The 23,998-nt window shown below is 45.7% G+C and overlaps 2 protein-coding genes across 28 annotated transcripts in view; one reads left to right on the forward strand and one right to left on the reverse strand.

Annotated features, from left to right (window-relative positions):
• The window catches only part of ARHGEF5 (Rho guanine nucleotide exchange factor 5), a 33,788-nt gene extending 17,564 nt beyond the window's left edge, over positions 1-16,224 (reverse strand). The window contains exons 1-2 of one of the 10 annotated variants that reach the window (XM_074539260.1): positions 14,487-15,213; positions 10,323-12,993 (exon numbers count right to left, since the gene is read on the reverse strand). In XM_074539260.1, the coding sequence (XP_074395361.1) occupies positions 10,323-10,337 (15 nt within the window). In that variant the 5' untranslated portion in view covers positions 10,338-12,993; positions 14,487-15,213. Of the gene's footprint in view, positions 1-511; positions 5,114-9,436; positions 9,575-10,322; positions 14,387-14,486; positions 15,247-16,090 lie in introns of those variants that run through there. The other 9 variants (XM_026796659.2, XM_074539262.1, XM_074539263.1 and 6 more) reach the window with 9 other exon arrangements.
• The window catches only part of LOC102074849 (uncharacterized), a 37,378-nt gene continuing 29,037 nt past the window's right edge, over positions 15,658-23,998 (forward strand). For 17 of the 18 annotated variants that reach the window (XR_012579984.1, XR_012579971.1, XR_012579973.1 and 14 more), the window contains exon 1: positions 15,658-16,401. Coding sequence is in view for 1 of the 18 variants with exons in the window: in XM_074539269.1 (XP_074395370.1) it covers positions 15,658-16,401; positions 17,541-17,552 (756 nt within the window). In the remaining 17 variants the exon portion in view is untranslated. Of the gene's footprint in view, positions 16,402-17,540; positions 22,192-23,998 lie in introns of those variants that run through there. The other variant, XM_074539269.1, reaches the window with a different exon arrangement.

Consider the following 23,998-nt stretch of genomic DNA (forward strand, 5'->3'; position numbering starts at 1 on the left):
ATCTTTGGCTGTTTTGGGAAAGCAAGAATAATTTTGAGAACCCAAATCTTGGTATTGGAAACATAAGGAGGGGTTGGTATGTTATCTCTGACCTATTGTGAGCTCAGATTTTGCAATATGCATGAACTTGATTAACACTGTTATAAAAGGTGCATGATTGATTAATAAATCGGAGTCGATGGCTGACCAATGCCAGGTGGGTCGTCTCCCTTCCAACTTCAATACCTGTAGTCTTCACACGCAGAGCAGCTATGTACAAGAGCCCAGTAAAAACCAGAAGAGAGTGCCTGTGGAGCACAGTCACATTTAACTCCCAATGCAGGTCTGCTCCATCAGAGGAGGTCCCAGGAGACCCCCAGGAGCTCAGCTACCCAAAGCAAACTTTCAATTAGCATTTTCAGCAGGGGCAATAATGTGATAGAGCAACACACAGGACCTATCTAGCCGCTGCCACTAGGCAGGATATACAAACTCTCAAAAATAATTCACTGTTTCCCCTTTTGGGGCTTACCGATCTTTCACATCTCTAACTGGATCAGATGATCAGCTGGCCATCACTCCCTCATATGCTCTGTCTGTGAAACGAGGTAAACCAATGTTCCCTGTTGAGATAAAGACACTCAGGCTCTTCTCTAGAGAGGGCCTAGAAACACCAGACTTCAGCTCCCATGCACTCAGCTTTTATGTGATTCTGGGAGCACAGAACCCCTCCAAGTGAGAGGGAGCAACTGGCCACATGCCAGCACAAAAACAGAAGGGCAGTGCTTGGTCCTGCTGCAGTCACAGGCACAAAACCTGAGAGGAGAAGGGTGAAGGAGGTGGCCTTCAAGAGCAAGAAAAGGACAGCAGTGAAAGCATAAGGGCACAATCCATCAACAGCTTTCCCAGTTTACAAAAGGCAACGTGAATGTCATACTTCCTTCCACTGTGGGTTAGTTCACCTGGACAGAGATGACAAACACTTTTGGTTTTAAATAGAAAGTACCTCACCTTCCCTCCCCGCCTCCTCCAACAAACAAGAAAGGAGCAATAACAAGTACTATCAAGCACAGACAAGCCCTTTGGCTAGCCAGGAAGTAAGGCTACACACAAGTGGAGCAGCAAGATCTTCCTCCTCCAAAAGTGGGGAGAAATGGAGCTTTCTGCCCACCCCCTTGTCCCTCACCGCATGCTGCCGGGTGGCGCCCGGCCACCCTCGGCCCCACTCCCCATCCTGCCTCCCCTGCTGTGGGCCATGGAGTAGCCCACGCTCCCAGCAGAGAAAGTCCTGCCCTGTGACGTGGGGATGGAGCTGCTCCGGCCCAGTTGAAGCCATGAGCTTCTGGCAGTGAGAGGAGAAAGGCATTCATGATAATGTTTGAGCGGCATGAGCGAGGACACCCTTTTTCTCATTGAAACAAAGGGTTTCCAAGTAGTCCCTAGTCTGAGTTTATCCTTGCTAGTGCAGCCACAACGTGGTGTAGAAATGCCAAAGCTGGTTTTAAGGACTACAGTTCAGGCAGGAAAGAGTTTTGTGTTTGGCTCTAACACCCACCCAAAAAACAACAAGGCTGCCCTGAGCCTTTTCCTGCTATCTCAGCTTGGTTTAATCATCTTGGTCACAGAGTTTGGGTACACTTCACAAGAAGCTGAAAGAGGGGAAATTTAGGTTAGATATTAGGAAGAAATTCTTTCCTGTCAAGGTGGTGAGGTTCTGGAACAGGTTGCCCAGAGAGATTGTGGCTGCCCCATCCCTGGCAGTGTTCCAGGGCAGGTTGGATGGGACTCTGAGCAGCCTGGGATAGTGGAAGGAGTCCCTGCCCACAGCAGATGGGTTTGGGACCAGGTGATCTTTAAGGTCACTTCCAACTCCTTATCATTCTATGATTTGAATCAGCTCAGAGACAGCCTTTCTCCTTACAAAATCCAGAGCACAGTGTGCAGGACAGCACCATCTCTCGCAGGAAGGCACGCACTGGACTTCAGTTTGGTGAGACACCCAGGAAACTGAACACAAAGCCTGCCCTGCCACAAGCCTCAATTTTGGTATTTCCTCAGCTAGTCCTGCCATGCTTAGGCTGGCTTCCTCAGCTGCATGTCCATGTGAGAGATTCCCACTGCACATACTCCCCTGCAAGAAAACAGTCACCAATTTTCACACACCACCCCGGGCTGCTCTATCACTGTACAACCCATCAAGGGAGGTGAAGGTGGGGGGTCAAAACTCTTGAGCTCAGGAAGAGATAACACAGGATGCTAGAGATAAGAAGGAAGGAGGGGAAAACTGTAACATGGAGTCAGCTTTGAGGGCATGGAGAGTTGAAGGAGCTTGCTGAAGGAAAAGACTTAAAAGGAAAGTAATATGATCTAAAACAGCAAAATAATGTAGAGTCTACTGCTGTGCTACACAGTGCTGGTAATGTTCTGGGAACCAGGAGTTGCCTCAGGTGTCTTAGGCAGGGCAGAACAAAACACAGCTGCCAAAAGCACCTGATCTCCTGGAAAATGCATCTAAGCTGATACTGAAGCCTGAGAAACACAGGTGAGACCTCCCAGTCACACCAGTGCAGGGAGTTTGCCCGAGTTTCAACACACCCAGTTGCAGCTTTCACTCGTCATAGGCACACTCAAGATACGCTGAGCCTATTAATTATCTAATGACTCACTAACTGAGGGGAAAAAAAAGGATACTTTTCCATACTTTTCTTACATTGGTTGCTATTTAAGTAGATTAAAATACTTAATGCTAACAAAAAAAAAGTGTCAGAGAAGCATCATTTTGGGTTGAACACAATTTCATCTATTTCATCTTGGAAATTGCTACTGAACATTTGGCAAACAGCAAGTGAAGAATGTGGCTTGGATTGTACATTGCACTTCCCAGAGATGCAATAAAAGTGATTCATTCTTAAGGTAAAATGGGGTCACCTGTAAAGCAAAAAACCCAGTTCACTCTAAGCAGAGGTTAAGTTTATATTCATAATAGTAATGGGTAAGCCTTGATATTCTGCAGTTTTCTAATATGAGAATAAACAAGAATAGTGTGTGATTCTCACTACTAGAGCTCAGTAGAAAGATAATTGACACTACTTGGTGAACAGCAGAATTCCCACAGTGGAATTAATGTATTGAGTCACTGCAAGTTGCTCTGTTCAGGTCTCTCCACAAACTCTGGGGATGGAGACACAAGTGACAGAAACATCTGGAGCACAAAAGAAGGCAAGAACTTCCCAAATTACCTTCCCCATGACATTTTATGCAGAGGTGGCTACTAGCAGCATGCTCTACACATTCCTAGATGGCATGTCTGACATGAACCCCAGGAGTTCTCAGTTCCTCTTTGAGCAAGATGATTCAAGACTTTCATGGGACAGATTCTCCAGTTAGAGGCAGAAATCTCAGTGTCTCTCACTACACTATGGATGTGTGAGCCAGAATCCCACACTGCTGTTTTTGAGTCTCAGTTTAAAGAAGGCTCATATTTGCACCAAACCATTCTGACAGATGCATATGCCCTTAAGACATCAAAGGACCTGGAAACATACTTGAAATCTTGGCCTTGCCCAGCCTTTACTGTGGAGCCATTTGTGTAACCTGTACCCGTTCTGAGCACAGTTAAGCTACAGGCAGATAAGAATGAACAATATTCAGCAAACTGAACTGGGACAAACTGTCCTGCCTGGCAGAGAGGCCCTTCAAAGTTATCCTGTCTGATGCAAACAGGTAATATAACCTCTTACACAGCCAGATCAATTACCACCTGGAAAACTGTCAGATTTCTGGTAGCTGTCAGAGTCCCACAGAAAATAAAGCTGGAACATTTTAGTAGTGTGGGATGACTGACAAGCTAAACATTGATATATAACCAGCCATAAATATACTGGCAAAATCCTTCTTTTTTATCAATAGGTAAAGCACATCCTATGCAACTAAAAAAATGCTAAAATACCCATAAAACTGCACTTTCCACGGAAGTGATAGTACAGTATCATCAGCCATAACAACAGCAGAAAACTCTCATTCTCTGGCTTTAATATTGTACCATCAATTGGAGAGAACAATAAAAAATTGTTGGATTCAGAATCCCATGAGATAGCAATCACAACAACAAAACCACAAATTTATCCTTGTGTTGTGCCCTCAGAATGCATGTTTTCAGCCTTAGCTCCCCATATCAGTTTTAATTACCTTATGACTCCAGCAATGAGATTTATTTTTAAAAGTTATGGGATTTGTATCACAACCAAATCACAAAAATACTTGGCAATACTGTAGGAATGATAGAGTTTTGTACTGAAAACTGTAGCTAAAGAAAAAAAAAATCCATCCAAAAGAGATGTAGAGATGTATGTGGGAAAAACAGGTTTTGGTACAACCCTCCCCTAACCCAGCTTCTCAGGGAACAAACCTTTTTTTTCTTGGAAATTTAACTGGTGTCTTTAGATTGAAGAAGCTACCACAAGACAAGTTTGGTATTGGAAGCAAAAAGTATTAAATATAAATAAAATGTTATAAGAAATGTAAATGTGGGAAAGCAACAGCGGGGACCCCTTCCCTCTCCCTTGTGGAAAAACACCCAAAGCCACAGGAATCGTGTGGTTGCTGAATAGGAAGGTACTAATGTGAACACATGGAAAACTCGTTGTTCCTCACGGTCTAAGACTTGTATGGCCAACTGGCACAGTTGGCCATGCAAGTCTTTATTGTGCACATCACATTTTCTGTTTCTCATACAGTCCCACTTCCTAGAATCATGTGGTTATGTGAGAGTTTTGGCTTACAATTAAGAAAAAATGGATGTATAGCCTTTAATGGGTATGGAAAAGGCCAGAAAAACTAAGTATGACTCAACAATTAAATCTCACTGTCTGAGTTCATCTTAATTTCTTAATCCTAAACCTTAAATTGTAACTAAGGAGAGGAACGGCAACTCCCCATTCCCTCTCTGCCTGATCCCTGTTTTTCAAAGGTTGGGACTCATGACAACGTAGACTATTTAGGCCTGATGCAACGAGTTACATGAGCTACCAGGAACTAAAAAAAGGGCAGCGAAATACACTGTGATATAACTGGGTTAACAAAGATGAAATATCAAATTTGTCAGGCCAAATTTAGGTATTTGCAGATATCCTGCAAAGTTCATTTATTTATACTCCATTACTTAAAAAAAAAAAAAAAAAGGAAAAAAGGAAAAGAAGAGTTTCCTCAATTCCTTCTGCTGCTGACTGTACAAACTATCCAACACCACCTGGATCTTAATAAATCTCCATTAAGACCTGACATGGAACTCTGAAAATCCACAACACCTGAAATCCAGAACAGACCAATTTACTATGCATCCAGGTTTCTGCCAACATCTTCCTCATGCCAGTGCACACATGACCATGTATGAGCCATCCCAGGGAGTTGTCGAGCCAAAAGAAACAACAACCCTGGAGCAGGGTGATGTGAGCAGCCATAAAGGTATGACACAGGAGAAAAGATAAGTAATAAAGGTAAATCTGACAGCTCCCTGCAGTAGTTATATATGGAATCAGAGAGTGGTTTGGGTAGGAGGAGTCTTTAAAGCCCATCTCATTCCCACCCTCTGCCATGGGCAGGGACACCTTCCATCTTCCAGCCCCATCCAACCTGGCCTGGAACACTGCCAGGGATGGGGCAGCCACAGCTTCTCTGGGCAGTCTGTGCCAGGGCATCACCACCCTCACAGGGAAGAATTTCTTCCTAACATCCCAACTAAACCTACTGCCAGTTTGAAGCCATCCCACCTTGTCCTGTCACTCCAGGCCCTTATCAAGAGTCTCTCTCCTTCTCTCCTATAGGCTTCCTTCAGGCACTGGAAGGCCACAATGAGATCACCCCAAAGCCTTCTCTTCTCCAGGCTGAACAATCCCAATTCCCTCAGCATGTCTTCATAGCAGAAGTCCTCCATCCGGCAGGCCCATGTCCTCCATGTGCTGGGACCCCAGAGCAGCTGTACAAGCTGCACGAGAAGATAAGAACACAGGACTGGGCAGCAAAGCAGGAGGAGGAAAGCAGAAACCTGGACTTAGCCCTATGTTCTAGTTAAACCACACCCAGGATCCACAGGCCAGTCCCTGCCACTCCAGCATAGGTGTCTCTCCGTGTGTGACTGCCAAGCACTCCACACACAGAGCCAGGTGCTCCCTTGGCAGCCCACACACACCAGCAGCAGCAGAGCAGTGGGGTTTTACACACCCAGTCCTGGCCCTCTGCTAGGAACATGTCTGCTGCCCTCTCAGGTGAGAAGCGGGCACCAGGGGAAGCAGGATATTCTAACTGGATCCATAACCATTTCCAAATGAGTGACTGTTTTCATAGTTTTATGTTTCCTTGTCTCCTTATTGCCACTGACTGTGACACTCCGGTGAACCCACAGCCAGCCTCCTTCCCATAGGAAAGGGCTGGCTCTGAGGGGATGTTGCATGGAAGAGAGGTCAATTAGGAGACAGCCCTTGTGACCAATTCTGAAAACAAGTAAAAACATGTAGGAGATCCTCAGAAAAAGCCCTGGAAATCTCAAATAACCTGCAAAGTTTAAAAGGGAAATAATCCAAAGGGAAGTTCCGGGAAGGGAAGAGGAAGGGGAAGACACTCTTGTGACCTTGTCTTTCAGATCAAGCTGTGAAAAGTTGTATAAATCAGGGGTTTAAATGCTGTTATGGATATACATCAGTCTTAGAAAATGCTTTTTATAACCAGCTTTACCAATTAGTACTACCTTATTTCAAAGTTTATAGTAGTAATTATAGCCCATAGATGTTGTAGGTAAGATTTAGCATTAGTTCCTAATACTGTCATTAACACAGCATATTATAAAAATTAAAAAAAAAAAGAAAAAGGTAGAGCAGTACACCTCCAAGTGTGGATTAATTTAAAGCATTAATTTTATACCAGCTCATAAATATTACTGACATTTCTTTGATGCATTAATTAAAATATTTTTCCCATTTTAATAATTAAACAAGTTTCAATGCATAAGGAAAACTAGAGATATTTTTATCCTTCCTCCCTCTATTTTCATTTTTCTGCATATGAATAAGGGGGCACAGTCCGTTTCCCACCACCACCCTTCCAGATTCTCCAACACTGCACTCCTTGCTGGCTTCATGATCTTCTGTTATTAGCTGAGCAATCAGGATCCTAAGATTATTCTTTGGGAGTCTCTGAAGACATCAACTCTCTCTCTTCTTCACTGGCCCACAGCTTCCTTTTGCTCAGCCCTGTGGCATGTAACACCACTTCTCTCTTTCCTCTCCCAGGTCCCACCCTATCAGATGGCAATGCTTCGGAGTAAAATAAGGTCTGTGTGTCTCAAATTCACCCCAAGCTCCTGAATTCAGTGTGGCAATGAGAAATCAGAGGATGAAGCAACTTAACAGTGGCCTGTGAATAACAGTGTAAAGTCAAGCCGATAAAATTTCCTTCACCTTTTTTATGACATGGTCACAAAACGAAAGCTCTGTCTGAGAAATGCCAAGTCCTCTCGTCCCCCGGCCTACACAGGCGTGCATGGCATATTCTAATTGGACTGGTGCGTACCTTCCCATCCATGAGATACTTCCCTGAGGAAGCTATAAGCACCAGGCAAATGAAATCAGAGACTTGGCTCCTTCACCTTCCCATTACCTGCAACACGCTTTGATCAGCAGGGCATAAATACACACATAAATGTCTCATCTCTGCCAAGGTCAATGAGATGCAGCAGAGTTCCTTTAGTCATCTAAAGGAGTTCATTGGACTTAGGATGGGGAAAACTGCTTTGCTCTGTTTAAAAAAAAAAAAAAATCACTGGATGTGACAGCAAAGGGTATGATGTGGTGTGACCACTGTGATTTGGGAAAGCTAAGAGCAACAGAGAGCCTGAAAGGGGAAGAGGTGGGATTGTCAGCAGATCATGCCCAAGAAAGAGCGAAAAGCCAGAGCTCTCCTTCTTGGAGTCCTCTCCCCAAACATGTTCCTGGACGGAAAATTTGGTCTAACCTCCACCAGACTGATGCACCTGAGGAACCCAGCTTTCAGCACAGATCTTTGTGGCCTATTACTGAAGCAAGCACCTCACCTCTTCCACTTGTGCCAGTGAAAGTGCAATTACAGCTATCCCCACAGCAGGACAAGCAGCATTGCTGTTTTTGATGCAAACATGGGGAATACCCCAGCATTCCAAACCTTTGGCTATTCCTGCACTTGTCCTAACAGAAGGTGGCAAAGATGCACACTGCTGTTTTGAGTCTTGCCTCTCCTCACGGCTAGGGCTTATGAGCAGTTAAACATGGGTGCAGTCACTAGAAATTTCAAGACAGTGAGGCAAAGGATAGCTGTTATCACCAGTAACATAATCCAGGCTGGAAGGAGAACACACATTAGGATACCGGGGACTCTCCTTCCTACAGTGCCCCACTGCAGTCATTCAATAAAAGGAGTCTCTGCAGAAGACTTAGATTGTAACTGGTTTTGGCATCTTTTTAGGGCAACCAAGAATGGCCCCATCCAGCAGAATTTCCAATTCTGTATTCTAGCTCTTTGCAGCAGTTTCTGCCTGTCTGAGGGTCATCTGTGCAGTTGGGGTAATAGTAAACCCTCCTACCTCCCAGCCATATTCTGAGGATTAGGCAGGGAGTGGCTGCTCAGTGTACTGAATATGCAAAGGCCTGTTATAAACCCCATATCTGATTGCAACCATAAGCAAAGTCTTATTTAAGCAATCCTTTCCCCAACAAAAATATATCAGCTGCTCACTCTCTTCTTTATTTCCGTGTCTTTTTTGCCTCCAAGTTCTTCCAGATAACAAAACACATTACTAAGATATTTTCCTTTTCTGATGTAAAGTTGTTTTCTACAAATAACAAAGATTTTTCCCACAATATAGTGTACATACTTAGTTGTTTTGGCTCATTCTGTATTGCACTTGTACTGGAGGAGTCTCACTGCCCAGTCAGAGAAAGCCCCATTCCCATAATCTCACACATGTCAGATATTCACATTCTAATGGACATATCCAATAGATATGTCTACTTCTCGTTGTGCTTACATTCAGGGGAGACCCCTTCTCCACTTCCATCAATTTTATGAACTTAGGACAGAGAGCATTAGTTATTTCTTGCTCCCATTAAACACAAAACTGTATTTCTCTACCAAACCATAGTTTAAAACCAAGCTGGTGTTTTTGCATGTGCTTTGCCTGACACTTCTGTATTTGTCTCCCACATCAGTTAATACCTTTTTTTTGCCTTTCAGTGCACTTTGTTCACTCTTTTTAGCAACACAACAAAACCTTTTACAATGCCACCTTTTAAATTAAGCTTCCAAAGGCAACATTCTAGTAAAATGCAGCTATAATACATTTCAGGGCAGATTTGCTTCCATACTGCCTTGCTGAACATGAGATTTCTGATCATGCCAGTTTTCACTGCATACACAATGCAGCACATCTCACCTTTTCTTGTTCTGGTCATCTGCAACGACTATCAGAGTAAGAATCAATTCATCTTTCTCCTTTTATACTCAGATGCTTATTTTCATGTCTGATACCACTGTTATCACCCACTCAGCAACTAGATAGGCAAAAATGACACTGGTAGAGAACGAAGGAAGAAATGTCATTCATCTGGATAACACCCACTGGGCCATTCAGCTGTCATGATTCTTCTAGATGCACAGACACAATTTTTAGCTGCTTTTCACAGCCCAGACCCTCCCTTGTGACAGAATGACATAACTTGCATGCCTGGCCTTGCTCTTCCAAGATAAGGCACATTTCATTGCTCCAGCATACCTTCAAATTGCTCATCTTCCTCTCTCTGCCCTCTCCGAAATGAAACAGCTCAGCTTTATTCATTGTGCAGGGGCAGAAGACAAGGTAAACTGCAGGAGCGATGCAAGAGGATGACTGCCTTCCCAGATGGCACCAAAACAAGCAGTGTTCACCCTGTGCCTACAGGAACACCCTACAGCCTCCCTTTCAGCCTTCTCCACATGCCCTGCTAGAATATTCCCTCTTCCCAGCTGTGCTCAGGGATGAGAAGAGAGTGACATGCAGTCATGTATTCCCTATACACATCACCAGTTGCTATTAAGAAATTACTGTGTGACTTGGAGGGGTTAACCCATTTCCCTCAATCATTTGCACATTTAAGAAAGCATGCCACAAGCTGTAATTTGTTGCAAAAATATGGGATGGTCCCACTTCCCTTTGGCTGTCTCCCCACAGCATCCTCTCTCTGCCCCACAGTTTGTCAGAGCACAGAGTCACAACCAGCTTGTGTACTGTACTGCAGCCTTGCCAGTGCTCCCCCCCTTGCCCATCCTGAAATTCTCCTTACCTGTACCTGGGACATGCCTTTCCAGGAGAAAACACCTTGCCTCAGAGTTGGACTTTAGTGATTCTTGTGGGTGCCTTCCAACTCAGGATATTGTACAGTCTTGTGCGGAGGAGTAGAGAAAGGAGAGAAAAGTGCAGCATTCTCAGAGCACTCTAAGATCTACCAGATCTATTGTATCCAGACTCAAGCCTGAAATATCTTCATGTGCAAAGTAAGTCACAGAAAAAGAGAACAAACAATGAGAAGAGTTACTTGAGCCATGAGCCATACCAACCATCAGGACTGAATCCTCACTGTTCTAAATACTGTGCACTATTCCTGTCCTGAAGAGCTGGCAGCATACTCAGAACACCCCTTCTCCCCTAAATCCAGCAACAGAATGGAAATAGACACACTGCACCTTCACAACTTCAACAGCAGCCTGGCAGCCCTCACCTGTAAAACCAGACTGTAATCTTCGAGGACCTCAGAAAAAAGAGTGACTCAAATGTTGCAGATGGATTACACTTCATAGTCTAGAGTTACCCTTGGATGCCTGCACTATGGAATACCTACAGCAAAACTTCTGCATCTAAACTCAAGCTTAATCCAAGGATTTAGCCTGCAGCCCAGACCCACTAAAGACATCTGATGCTACAACATCAGAGCTTTGCTACAGGCACTGGTATGGTATCTTTTTACTGTGAAAGGTATAATCTTCCCATCTACTCTTTCCAAGTTTCCACGAGCCCCTCGTAACAGACAGCAATCTGTAGTGAAGATTTAAGGGCCCAAGTAAGATTTAAGCTATTCAAACAATCTGTTGTAGGCATTTTTGATCACTACACCTGTAAAGGTGAGTGTAAAGCACACATACAATATAGCTTACACATCCTGATTTTTTGCAGCTGCCCAGCAAGATCGCGGGCAAAGCATCTTCTTCTAATCCTCCCAGCAGTGGCGTTTGTGTTAGCTTAACACTGCTTCGTGCACCTATTTCTGTTATCCAGTGAATATGAAAGTGTAGCCATGGCAGCCACTTTGTGGCAGATGTGAACAGGGATCATGTCCAACTAGCTACAAGTCTGCTTGCAACCCACACTCGTGTCCCCTGATTATCCCTGGGCTTCTGCAACCTGAACAAATCATGCCCTAACATGACCAGGATCCTAATCCCCTCCCCTGCCTCCAGAGGGGTGTATTTTGGATTCATAAACTCTACTGCTGGATTTGGTGATGAAGCAGGAGCTTTCCCTCCCCTCACCTCCTCCAGTCCCACCCTGTGCAAGGCTGGGTCTGCTCACTAGTGCACAGCTCTGCTCTGCCCATGGAGGGGATCACCCAGCTAGTGGATCCTGCTGGGCACCACCCCAGCCTGGCCCTGGTGGAGATATGGGAAATTCTGTATATGATCAGCATTAGGAATCCCCGTGCTTAATGACTCAGAGCACCAGCAAGGCCATGCGCAGTCAATCTCACACACTGAGCCCCTGCCTGCAGCTGGGTGTTCAATCTGAGATCATAAAAACGTGGTTTGGTGTCCAAATGTCACACACTTCTCTGTGACACTGCAAAAAGGATATGTTTTCAGGAAGGGAATTTACGGCCATCTCTGCTTGAATGCAGTATTCTCCCAGCAGCAGGTTCCTGTGCTTCCTCAGTTCCCTCCTTGTGTGCTATCCAATTACAGTTTCTTCAGCCACTCCTCCTCAACCTCTCCTAGCATCAGAACATCCTCTATTTTGTATACATTTACATATGTGTGTCTGTTTATCTATGTGCATTTGTACACATGTCATGGTAATCACCTCCCCTCTTCTAAATTTTTCCCACTATTAAAACCAATAGCCCTCCCCCTGACCTTGCACTGAACTTGTACTAAAGTTATGGGAATTTCTTCTTCCGACTTCACCTTGCTTTTAATCCAACCTCCCCAACATGAGGTCAAAACAAGTCCCCACCACAGGCTCTGTTCCTCATCCTGCAGTGTTCTGCACAGGACTTGAAGGAATGGTGTCTAAAAGAATAGACAGGGAATGGATTTTGTCTCAGTAAACCAATTCTACTTAAAGGCAAGAAAGCTGGAGTCACTTGTTAATGGAAAAGACAAGATTAATGAAGCTTTCCCAAAAGGGCACCCCACATTGCTCAGCACTGAGAACTCACATCTAGAATGCATGAATGCATTAACTTAGAACTTTGCTGCACCACTGAATCCTTCATAGGAAGCAGTGTGTCACAGCCAAGGCTCAGACCTTCTTCTTACTAAATGCTCTTTCCCACACAACAAATTTCAACACGCACTTCTTGACCAAAGACATAAAAGCAGCTGACCTAATCCCAGTCCTGGGTTAACCCAGTTCTCCCAAGCCACACAACAGAGTTAATCCACACTACTGAGTAAATCAGGGCAGCTGCTCTCATGGCAGGTCAGCTGCAGAGAGAAGGCAAAAAGATACACTGCCTTCTATGAAGATTTAAAGGTAAGGCATACTTGTGACAACTCCTAGTTTCACCAACTCTTCACCTTGCCAAAAGGAATTCCATCCTCTGTCCTTTCTCTCCTGGTGGTAGAGGTGCATGTATGGTCCCACAACAAACCGCACCAGAGAACCAGTAGAGATGCCAACAGGAAGGCATGACGGCTTCTTTCAACAGCAGTGCCAGCTGAGAGGATTTGTGCAACCACAGCCTGTTTATCCAAGCACAGAAATGTAGGAACTAAATGTGTGATTCCCTCTGGCATCTAATTCTGCTGTTGGAAAAGGTGGTCCCTCACTACATTTCTCATGTGCAGTGTCACGCTACTCTTCTTCAGCAATCTCTCTGGCCACAAGGCAGGCTAATCCAACTTCTATACTTTTTTTCTTTAGGGAGGGGGGTTAATCAGTTGGAGCCGTGACTGGACTGATCTGAGGCCACTTGGTCACCAGAGCTGATCCCAGGGATGCAGCAGGAGCTTGCAGTCAGGACTGGATGAGAACTGGATCATTCCTTCAGCAGCATCTTGTTGTGCTGCTGGGCTGCTCATCATGTGAAGCCCAGCTCCAAGCAACAGAGTTATTCAATCACAGTTCCCAGGAAGCCCTGCCCACAGAGACACCAGGCCAGGCACCCTCCATCACTGCTCTAAACCATGCTGATCACCCAGACTCCAGCTCCACAGCTGCCTCTTCCCAGAAGGAAGAGCTCAGCACAGCTAACAGCCATGGGCTTGCAGTACAACAGACCATCTTTTAGCTGGAATGTGTCATCCTGGCAGCAACAGGCTTTCATGTCAACCTGACATGAAGACTTGTAGCAAGACTCTGTGGTTAGGAGCCAGGCCAGACAGATGGAGATAAGAAATTAGCGAGGGTAATCAGCCACTGGAATAATTTATCCAGGAAACCACTGCAGCCTATCACCTGATATCTTGAAATCAAGACTGGGTACTTTTATAGTAGAATTTTGGATTCAATGCAGTGATAACCAGCTGGGAATGTAAATACCTGCCAGGGGTCAGGTGAAGGTATCTGTCTCCAACTGGCTGATACTCTGAACATCAACTGTGTGATTACCTCAGGAAAGAGGGAAATATACTCTCTGTAGAGCCCAACTGTCAAAACAATAGAGTACAACTGCATTTGCACTGAAGTCACTTCTGAGTACTTCAGTAAAAGATTCAACAGTTCAGTGAGGAGCTGCAAAGCAGAAAGGAATTGCAAAACTTCCCAGGCATGACTACTGAAATAAACTAGCTGTGGATAATTTAGCCAAACAGTAACGAAGCAAACAACATGAACTGGAAAGATACCAGATGAAAGAAAGCAAAGTAAATACTCAGAATCAAACATCCTTCGGAAAAAAAGTGATTCCAATTAAGAATTGGAATTCCCTTGTGGGTTGCTCCTTAAATTTTGCCTGGGATAACTATGGAGAGTGAATGTAAGATGAATACAAACTAATTAAATAAAACAGCCCATTTTAAACAAGACTCTAAAGCAGATTACATTAAAAAGGAAAAAAAAAGGAAATAAAAAATCATCAAAAAGCTATAGCATAATTTGACTCTTTCCTACTAGAAAGCACATGAAATAAGAGAACTATAAGAAATTATAAGGTTCAACAGACCAAGCACAAGAACATCCATCTAAAGCTAACAGAATTAAAAAAAAAAAAAAAAAGCATGCAGAACAGACTTACCATCCATCTAAAATCTACCAGGAAGCACAAGAAGTTCCCGGAGGAAGTATTTGTGTCCCACTATTTCAGAGAGCACGAGCATCAACCTCAAGCCCAGCCACCTACTGTCACAAGCAACTGGACCGTGTAATCCCACTGAGATTTACCCAGACCAAGAGGACAGGACAAATGCCACCCTTAACCACCACCTGGCAAAACAAGGTTCTACACAGAAGCCAGCTGACCTCTTCCCAACATGAACAAAAACTAAGAAGAACTCAGATTTCTTACAACTTCAAGTCTGATTATGGATGCCTCCTCCTCACCCAATTCAGGTTCTGAAATCTGGGTCACCCACACATTATTCCTCCAAACCAAGCCACCTCCCTCCAGTGCAGCCCTTTAAGCCCTTATCCAAGCCATCTCAAAGTCTTTTAGGTTATGAGAAACTCCAAAACACCAAGGAATCAGGTCACAAAACTTCCAACAACACATTATACATGTGGCTAGGTCCAGGAGGAACAGGCACCCAGCTCCAGGAGAAGCCAACACGGGCATCGATATCCAGCAGTGCTCTGGCAAAATCTGCAGCAAGTCAACACCGATGAGCTGAGCTCAGATCTCTGACCCCGTAATTCCTACCAGGTTTGATGCAGTCTTAGGCAATATCTTGGAATAAACGAAGCATCAAGCAACGACAAACATGAGTGCTGGGAGGATGACGGGTCAGGTGAGAGCCGTGGGACCTCCGAATTTCCCCTCGGCAAGTTGGTTGGGGCACTGGGGGTTGCCATCGGAGCTGCTGCGGTGGCCGGGGCTGCAGGAAGGAGGCAGGAAGCGAGCAGCAGGCAAAGATCTCGCCTTTCGTTCCTCTGCCTTCCCTCCGTGACAGGCCACAGAAGTCACGAGGCAAGGAGGAAAACAAGGAGGTGTCCAGAGTTCAAGCACAGCACCCCCGCGACTCCCGGGCCGCAGGTCCCGGCGGGAGCTGAAAACCCGGCGAACACCGTGGTATCTCGCTCCTGCGTGGGAGGCACCATTTCTGCGAGAAGAGACTCCTGCTGCTGCTTGGCAGCCGAGCCTGGGATCGGGCCTGCGCTCCGGGCCCTCCCTGCTGCCGGCAGCAGGCGGGGGAACGGGGGGCGGCGGGCGGGACGGGCGTTGCCGTCGGGGCGCAGAGCCCCCGCCAAGGATGCGGCCCCGGGCTGGGCGGATCGGAGCCTCCTTCGCCGTCCCCTCGGGGAGCTCCCGCGGCGCCCGGGACGCCAAGGGGCTCCGCGCCCCGATGGCGCCCGCACCGCGCACCCGCACCGGGCCCACCGCGGGAGGAGCGACGCTCGCCTTCCCCGGAGATCCCTCCTCCCGTCTCCATCGGGTCCTAAAATGGTGGGTCGGCCGACCTCCCTCCTCTTCCTTCACCCCCTGCTCCCGTCCCGTCCCCCCACCCGCCCCACGCTCCCGGAGCCCGCCCGTCGCCCCCGCCCCGGCCCCGCGGGGCAGCCGCCCTTCCGTCCGTCCTGGCCCAGACTCCGCGGGGATCCGGCGCAAGGCCCGCGCCTCTCCCGGGAATACGGCAACAGCGATCCCGGGAACACGCCAACGCCGCCTCCGGCGGCCGCCCTTACCTGCGCCGGGCTCACATCGCGGGGCCGGGGCCAGCGGCGACCGCCCTCGGCGCCCCTCGGCCGCCACCTCGCCGTCGCCCTGCGTGGGGCCGCAGGTATGTCATGAGTGCCGAGCGCGGCTCCAGGTGAGCCGGGCACACCTACAGGAAGGCAGGCGGGCCGCCCTGATTGGCGTGCGGGACCGGCGGCCGCGCTCCGACGGCACCGCAGCGAGGCAGGGCAGGGTGGCCGAGGGGCTGCGGCGGACACGGCGGCTCTGGACCCGTTCCTGGCTCCGGCCGGCCACAGGCCCTGACACGTCCGAGCGGAAGGTATTTTCTTTTTTTTTTCTTTTTTTTTTTTTCCTTTTTCTTTTTTCTTTTTTTTTTTTTCTTTTAATTCAGTAGTAAGTATATGGGTGAAGGTCCTAGAGGGAAAGCCATACGACGAGTGGCTGAAGTCTCTCGGCTTGTTCAGCCTGGAGGAGACTGAGGTTAGAGCTCACAATAATTCTGCAGCTTCCTCGCAAGTAGGAGGGGCTGGCCCTCAACTCTGCTCTGTCTGACCAGCGACAGGACTCAGGGGACGGCTGGAGCTGTGTCAGGGGACAGTTAGGGTGGATTTTAGGAAATGTTCTTCACCCAGAGGGTGGTCGGGAACTGAACATGCTCCCCCAGGTAGTGGTCACAGAACCCAGCCTGACAGAGCTCCAGGAGCATTTGGACAACGCTCTTGGGCACAGGGTGGGATTGCTGTGGTGTCCTGTGCAGGGCTAGGAGTTGGGCTGGATGATCTTTGTGGGTCCTTTGCAGTTCCGGACTTTCTGTGATTTTACAATAACTCTGTCCCTCTCAGGTTTGGACACAGCACTTGTTTGCTTTGCCTCTGGAGTGCAGCTGACCCACCAGCCCAGGTCTCTGGACCAGCTTAAGACTCAGAGATGCTTTTTAATTTTTAAGCTTCCTTCATTATCTGAGTCTTGTTTTCCCACTTCTTAACTTCACATGTGTGAGCCCTTTGTGTTTCCTCCCAGCAGGCAGCTGAGGGTTCAAGGAAAAGTGTTGGGTTATCCTAGGCTTTGTAGTATCCCAGGCAGGATCACATCCAAGATCATAAAATAAATGAAAATTAATGAAACACCTGAATTCAGAAGAAATTGACCAGGCTATGGGTAGAAAAACTCTGTAGGCTGCATTAAGAAGCTGAGTCCACAGCTACAATTCCTGGGCTTTCTGTCTCTTGTAGGTACACGGTGCTTAAAGGGATACAGGAGGGTGCACTTTGCCATGGTGTATTATATAGATCTTTGCTTACCAAAATCACAAAATGTGCAAAGAATTATCTGGTGACTGAGGAAGGTATTACCTATATTATATATTTTGTCTCTTAAGTTGATATCCAGAGTTGTCTCTTTGCTAGGTCTGCTTTTTTCTCCTGATCATTTCCTGAGGCTTACAGGTGTTTCCTCCAGGATGTGCTCTGAAGATTTCCGCAAAAGAGAAAGAGGGAGCTTGCTCAACCACCAGAGCAACCCTGCAGCCCACACCTAGGCAGTCCTGAACCCTCCCTTGCCTGCAAGATCCATGTGGAGTCTCCCAGGCAGGAAAACTCCACTCAGAAGTGGAAGCACACTGAGAACTCTCCCCAGCCAGCTACAGAATCATCCTCATGCCTGCTGCTGTCTTCTGATTCAATTACTCCTTTCATTCATTTGTGTGGGTGCCTTTTTTCAGCAGAGTGGATGAGCTCCTGCAGCTGAGATTCCATTCCGCATCACTTCATTTACAGTGAGACGCAAGGAAAGGGATGCTTCAAATTCCCAGGAGCTGACTCTGGATCATGTCTCTTTTTAGTTTCGTGTCAGACCTCTGGGAGATTATATAAATAGCTTGTCACTATAGGACACAAAACAACATGACACGCACACACTGCTGCTCTCAAGGTGAAAAAAAGGGAAGTTTACTTTCTGACTAACATTTATAGATTTCTAAAAGTGACAGTGGATTGGAGGGTGAAAGTGCCAGCTCTCCAGTGACACTGGACAAACAGTGTCATTTAACAGTCTATTAAATTTCTCTTCTTCCATAAAAGAATGTAAAACAATAAGCTATTTACAGAAAGTGTGTGAGAAAGTTTGTTACAAGAATGTAAACATCGGAAGGTTTAGAAAATCTTAAAAAATCAGGGCGACAATAGCTAGTGCATCTTCTCACTGCATTTTCTAAGTTCCTAGCAGCTGGTAGCAGGTTGGAGTTGGTCATCCTGACTGGAAAACTGCTCCTCTTCTATCCAGAAAAGGGCAACTTGTTGTCTGACATGGGCTTAACTTCTCCCCCTGTCCTTGGCACCTCCAGCAGCTGCAGAGGCAATTTTCTGTTTGATTTTGAGAATTATGTCTTGAGATACCTTGCTTTCTCTGCCTGCTGCACAGAGTTTGAGTGCCTGAACATATCTGGAACCCAGCAGAGTGTGAGCAGGGGAGGGCTTGTCCCATGCTGTGAGTATCCCACATGGGTTGGGCTGCACTGTCTCTTAGCCCACCAAACTCTGCCCTGCAGCAGCTGAGCATGCCCCTTTCCCTTCAAGGACACACCTCCTTGGTGTGTATACATATATATGTATCTCTGGTGTGTCCCTTCCTTGCAAAGAGGCCCACCAGCATCAAGAGCAGGGCCCCGTACCCTGAATTGCTCCTGCTTCCTGCAATGCCTTGTGCTATGTCAGGCTGAAGGGCAGTTGGGATATTAACCTCCCACTCTGACATCCTCCTTGTAAACATCCTGTCCCACTCAAGTCCTGCGCTGTCACATCCTCTCTGCTCTGCCCAGACACTATTCTGGGTTTAGTTCTACATGCAGAGCACACAGCTGGGCATGCCAAAATCCAGGCAAGCAGCAGGAGAGAACAGTAACTTGGTTCAGCTGCTGACATATTCTTAAAACTAAAATCATCTGCTTGAGCCCTCCTTGGAAAGCCAGTTTGCTTCCCTAGGCATGTTCAGCAGCTGTACCTTACTCCAAGCAGATGCAAGCCTGTGCATATGGCATGAAGAACCTTGGTAATAGTGAAAGGGAGCAGAACAGAGAGCTTGGAAACTGCAGCACAGTAAGTTTACACAAGCAGCAAGTAAAACACCCATCCCCTGTGAGTCAGTCCTGGTTGTTTCCTTCATTTCCTCCAAGGCTTGCTGTGAACATCCAGAGGTAGCAGCCCTTCTGAAATCCAGTCATCTCCTTTCCTGCCTCTTGTTTACAGTCTCCAGCACAGCATTTTCACTGCAGAGTGCTGAGAGAAGTGCAGACTCTCCCCTGGCCTCAGCTCAGCTTTGGTACCGCAGTGCTCTTACTGCTTTTGTGGGTGCCAGCACCTTCTTGAGCTACAGCACCTGCTGAAGTAAGAGAGGAAAAAGTGTCACAGTTGCACAATTGTTTTTTTTTAAATCTTGAATGCAGCTGTATCATTGACAGAGGTTTTTTATCCCTACAGCCATACCTTTGGATTCAGTCTGGTAGGGTAGAAAGAATGAAGGGGGTATTAGGTTGTTCTAAGTGTGCAAACCATCCCTCAGAGATATGGATTGGATCTTCGCTGCTTCAGATTGAGGTGTATCTCATGCTCTGATTTCCCCACATGACAGCAGCTAGGGAGGGGGACTATTTTTAGCTTTTGTTTCTTGGTTTGTTTACAGGAAGTTCTTCATTTGTGGAAGTGAGCTTGAGTCTGTCTTAGTCTGAGAATCTGCTTCAGTGCCAGTTGTGGATGCAGTTACAAGGGTGAACTGCTGCTGTTGTCTAGGAGAGGCATCATTTGTCCCAGGTGTTCAAAAAACTGTGGGTTTCACACAGACAAATACTGATTTCTGGGATGTTTTCTGAAATTTGTTCAAGGAGATGTCCAGGCAGCTGTGACAGAAAAGTTTAGGAAAATACAGAACTGGGAAATTCTTTTGGGTAATATGGATAGAAATGCTTTTCTGTGTGAAACTAGTTATAAATCTACATTGCTGCCATAACCTGAGTTAATGACAGTAGCTCTGAGAGAAAACTCGTATTGTCAAAGAATGTGAACATCCCAAGACAAGAACAGACCTAAATGGGCTTCCCCCATTTCCTTCTCAGGTGCCCTCTCCTGGGAATTCCAAATAGCCTACAGCCAACAAGTGACCTAGATACAATGCTGTGTCTTATGGAGTAAAACCAGGAGCAAAATAACCCACCAAAATTATATATCTTTATAATCATTACTCAATTCATCCAGGTTTGGTTTGTTGCTTTGTTTGGTTTTTTTTTCCCCTTACGATAAGCAGCAAGAATTTTTGTACAAATGCATACCTGCATATGAAGCATGAAGGGATAGTTTTTTGTCATGATGAATTATGTACCAGTTACAGTGAAGGTGTATTGGATGGATTAAGTGTGAATGGCCCATTTTGTGTGTTGTACAAATTTTTTCCAGAGTAATTGCAGTGCCTGGCCTGACATGCATGTCAGGCCATTGCCCTTTTTTAATAGGGTCTGCCAGGAAAATTTAAACAAATGGACAAGGCTGCAGACTGTCTTGAGACAAAGGCTATCCTTAGGGGCATGAGAGCACGGGATGGTCTGGAGAGTCCCTGCCTGTCAGCCATGAAAGGTGGTAAAAGGATGTTTTTATTTGCACACATTCCGTAGCCTGACATTGCCCAACAGTTCATTTGGGCAATGAAAGGGATGAAGTGGTTCTGAACTTGTTGATGTCAGTCTGGGGGAGGCTGATGTGCTTTCCCAACTCAGTTTACAGCTACAGTCCAGACTGATATCAAAGAAAATGACTGCTCATGCCACAGTTTCAGAACAGTGAGGGCTGCACACATGCAAATGTTGGTTTTGTTGACCTTCACTGATTTGGATGGAATTGAGGGCAGGAATGGCCAGTCTCAAACAGCAAAAGCAGGCAAGATCGACTCAGATGTTACTTCACTTGTCCCAAGGATGTAAAAAATGTCAGCTGGGCAGAAGGGAAGACAAAGTACTGCTCAAAGCATAGCTACAAAGTGAAGAAATTCCCACAATGTATCTCCTGCTCAAGATTTCACATTAACAACTGCAGCAAAACATGACTTAAAACTTCACATCTATTTGCTTGTACTCTGTTTTTCAAAAGACAGAAGGAAATAGCTTAAAATTAGTCCAACTCCATTAAAATCCTTTTGTTTGGGATTAATAAAATATGGATTCCTTTCATAAGCAAGAAGCTCCTTTGAATAAGTATTGGGGGAAAAAAGGAGCTATGCTAAAGCGGTTATAGTCTCTGAAGCAGTTACCAGCATTTAATGATACATACTGTGGTTAAAGCACCCAGTTTCCTGCTCACCAATAGCATTTGGCAACTCACTGATGGAATTCTCAGTGGGACAGTAGTAAGCTCTTACATTTTTGGGAGAATTTCCCTCAGCCAAACTTGCAAAAATTGCATTTGATACACATAATGCAGTATAACATCACATTCTTCTCTTCCTGTTGAATATATGGCTTCTTAAGCCCTATTCCCACCTGATTAATATATGGAGATTTATATGGAAGTGTCCATGCAGGTAAATAACACAAACCTGAATTTAAAGGGATTTTTTTTGAAAATATATAGTGCAGGGAAAGGGTGGTTTATGAGCAAGAACATTAATAAGGGTATTTTTGGTACTTTACACTGAAGTTCAGCAGTGTATTTTACTGAACAAAAATTACCGCAGTAATTTCTGGCCTGGAGTCCACACATATCAGGAGGTCCATGGGCTACCTGAGGAGGATTCACAAAAGATACCCAGGAAACACAAGGCAATGCCTGTAAACAAGGATCCAAAAAAAATAAAAGGCTGAAAAACCCCAGTGCTTCATGCTATTAAGATGCCTCCAAAAGGGCAGAAAGCCATTATGGAGAAAAAAAATGTGTCCTGAGGGAATGAGTAGTCAGACAAAGAGGAAGATAAGAAAGCTTTTAGTGGGGTTTGCCTTTTCTCCATCATCCAAAGTTTTAATTTTTGGTAATCCAGGATCACAACACTGATGTATCCACACACAAATTTTGGAAAATCTTAATGAGAACTGGTTATGCAAACATTTCCAAACAGGTGTTCTTTTACAGCAGCCAATATAGGCAATTCCAAGCTCAGTTACAATTTCAAGGAAATTTTTGGGCTTATCCTTTTTCTGCCCTGAGATGCTCCATGCAAAGGATACCCCAAGTTGCCTGTTCCTGGCAGGTGCCTTTCCCAGACTGAAATCCCCAGTTGCAGCTCCCAGGGAGCCTTTGGGAGGCAGTTCTTGGTTTCTTGCAGTGTATTCCATTTCTGTGTTGTGGGATTCTGAGCTCTGCAAAAAGCTGGATTTTTTCCTGAATCCTTCTGTGATTCTTCTGTTGCAGCTAAATCCCTTTGCAAATCTGAAGCAGAGCCCTCATGCTGCAGTAAATTGTTGCCCAGCCCCTGGTACTTTACACATCCCTGTGCAGGTAATTGCTAGATTGGGGTCTTAGCCTTACCTGCACCTCACACACTGTTTCCCTTCCTTCCTTAGCAGTGAGAAAAAGCCTAAAGAGAGAGGATCCAGGATAATGAGCATTGTCTGCTTTTCCCCTTAGAGAAGTCTTGGATAACATTACTGGGACTCTTAAAATACTTCTACTCCATTTGGAAATGCTAAAGCAAGAACTTCATCAGAGTCTTCCTCTGTACTATTATATATGGGTGTTGATGGCAATAACTTCAGTTGGGCTGGGGCGGGGAGGGTGACACTCAAGGCTTCTGTAGAAATTATTCTGAACAAACCAATCCACTCACTACCAGAACATCTAGAACACTTCATTGTGGTTTTCTGTTTCTTTCACATTCAGGTAGGCTACTCACCCTGTGGTCATTTCTTCAGGCTTTCTGCTCCTACACAACTGCATCTCCCTTTCAGCTGAAACCAGAGGAATATTTGGCAAGCCACTTGAAGGCAGCATGCTGCTTTCATTTCTGCTCTCCATGCTCAGTTTTGTAGAGGTCCCAACTATTTCAGCATATCTGGACTAGAATAAGAGTACCTGCAGTGGTGTGACTTTGTCCATATTCCACCTTTCCTTTGCAGTAATTTATTTCTAGATCCATACCTGGAGCAGAAAGCCTGAAGAAATGACCACAGGGTGAGTAGCCTACCTGAATGTGAAAGAAACAGAAAACCACAATGAAGTGTTCTAGATGTTCTGGTAGTGAGTGGATTGGTTTGTTCAGAATAATTTCTACAGAAGCCTTGAGTGTCACCCTCCCCGCCCCAGCCCAACTGAAGTTATTGCCATCAACACCCATATATAATAGTACAGAGGAAGACTCTGATGAAGTTCTTGCTTTAGCATTTCCAAATGGAGTAGAAGTATTTTAAGAGTCCCAGTAATGTTATCCAAGACTTCTCTAAGGGGAAAAGCAGACAATGCTCATTATCCTGGATCCTCTCTCTTTAGGCTTTTTCTCACTGCTAAGGAAGGAAGGGAAACAGTGTGTGAGGTGCAGGTAAGGCTAAGACCCCAATCTAGCAATTACCTGCACAGGGATGTGTAAAGTACCAGGGGCTGGGCAACAATTTACTGCAGCATGAGGGCTCTGCTTCAGATTTGCAAAGGGATTTAGCTGCAACAGAAGAATCACAGAAGGATTCAGGAAAAAATCCAGCTTTTTGCAGAGCTCAGAATCCCACAACACAGAAATGGAATACACTGCAAGAAACCAAGAACTGCCTCCCAAAGGCTCCCTGGGAGCTGCAACTGGGGATTTCAGTCTGGGAAAGGCACCTGCCAGGAACAGGCAACTTGGGGTATCCTTTGCATGGAGCATCTCAGGGCAGAAAAAGGATAAGCCCAAAAATTTCCTTGAAATTGTAACTGAGCTTGGAATTGCCTATATTGGCTGCTGTAAAAGAACAC

The sequence above is a fragment of the Zonotrichia albicollis genome, chromosome 4 (assembly GCF_047830755.1).
Source record: "Zonotrichia albicollis isolate bZonAlb1 chromosome 4, bZonAlb1.hap1, whole genome shotgun sequence".
Classification (NCBI taxonomy): domain Eukaryota; kingdom Metazoa; phylum Chordata; class Aves; order Passeriformes; family Passerellidae; genus Zonotrichia; species Zonotrichia albicollis.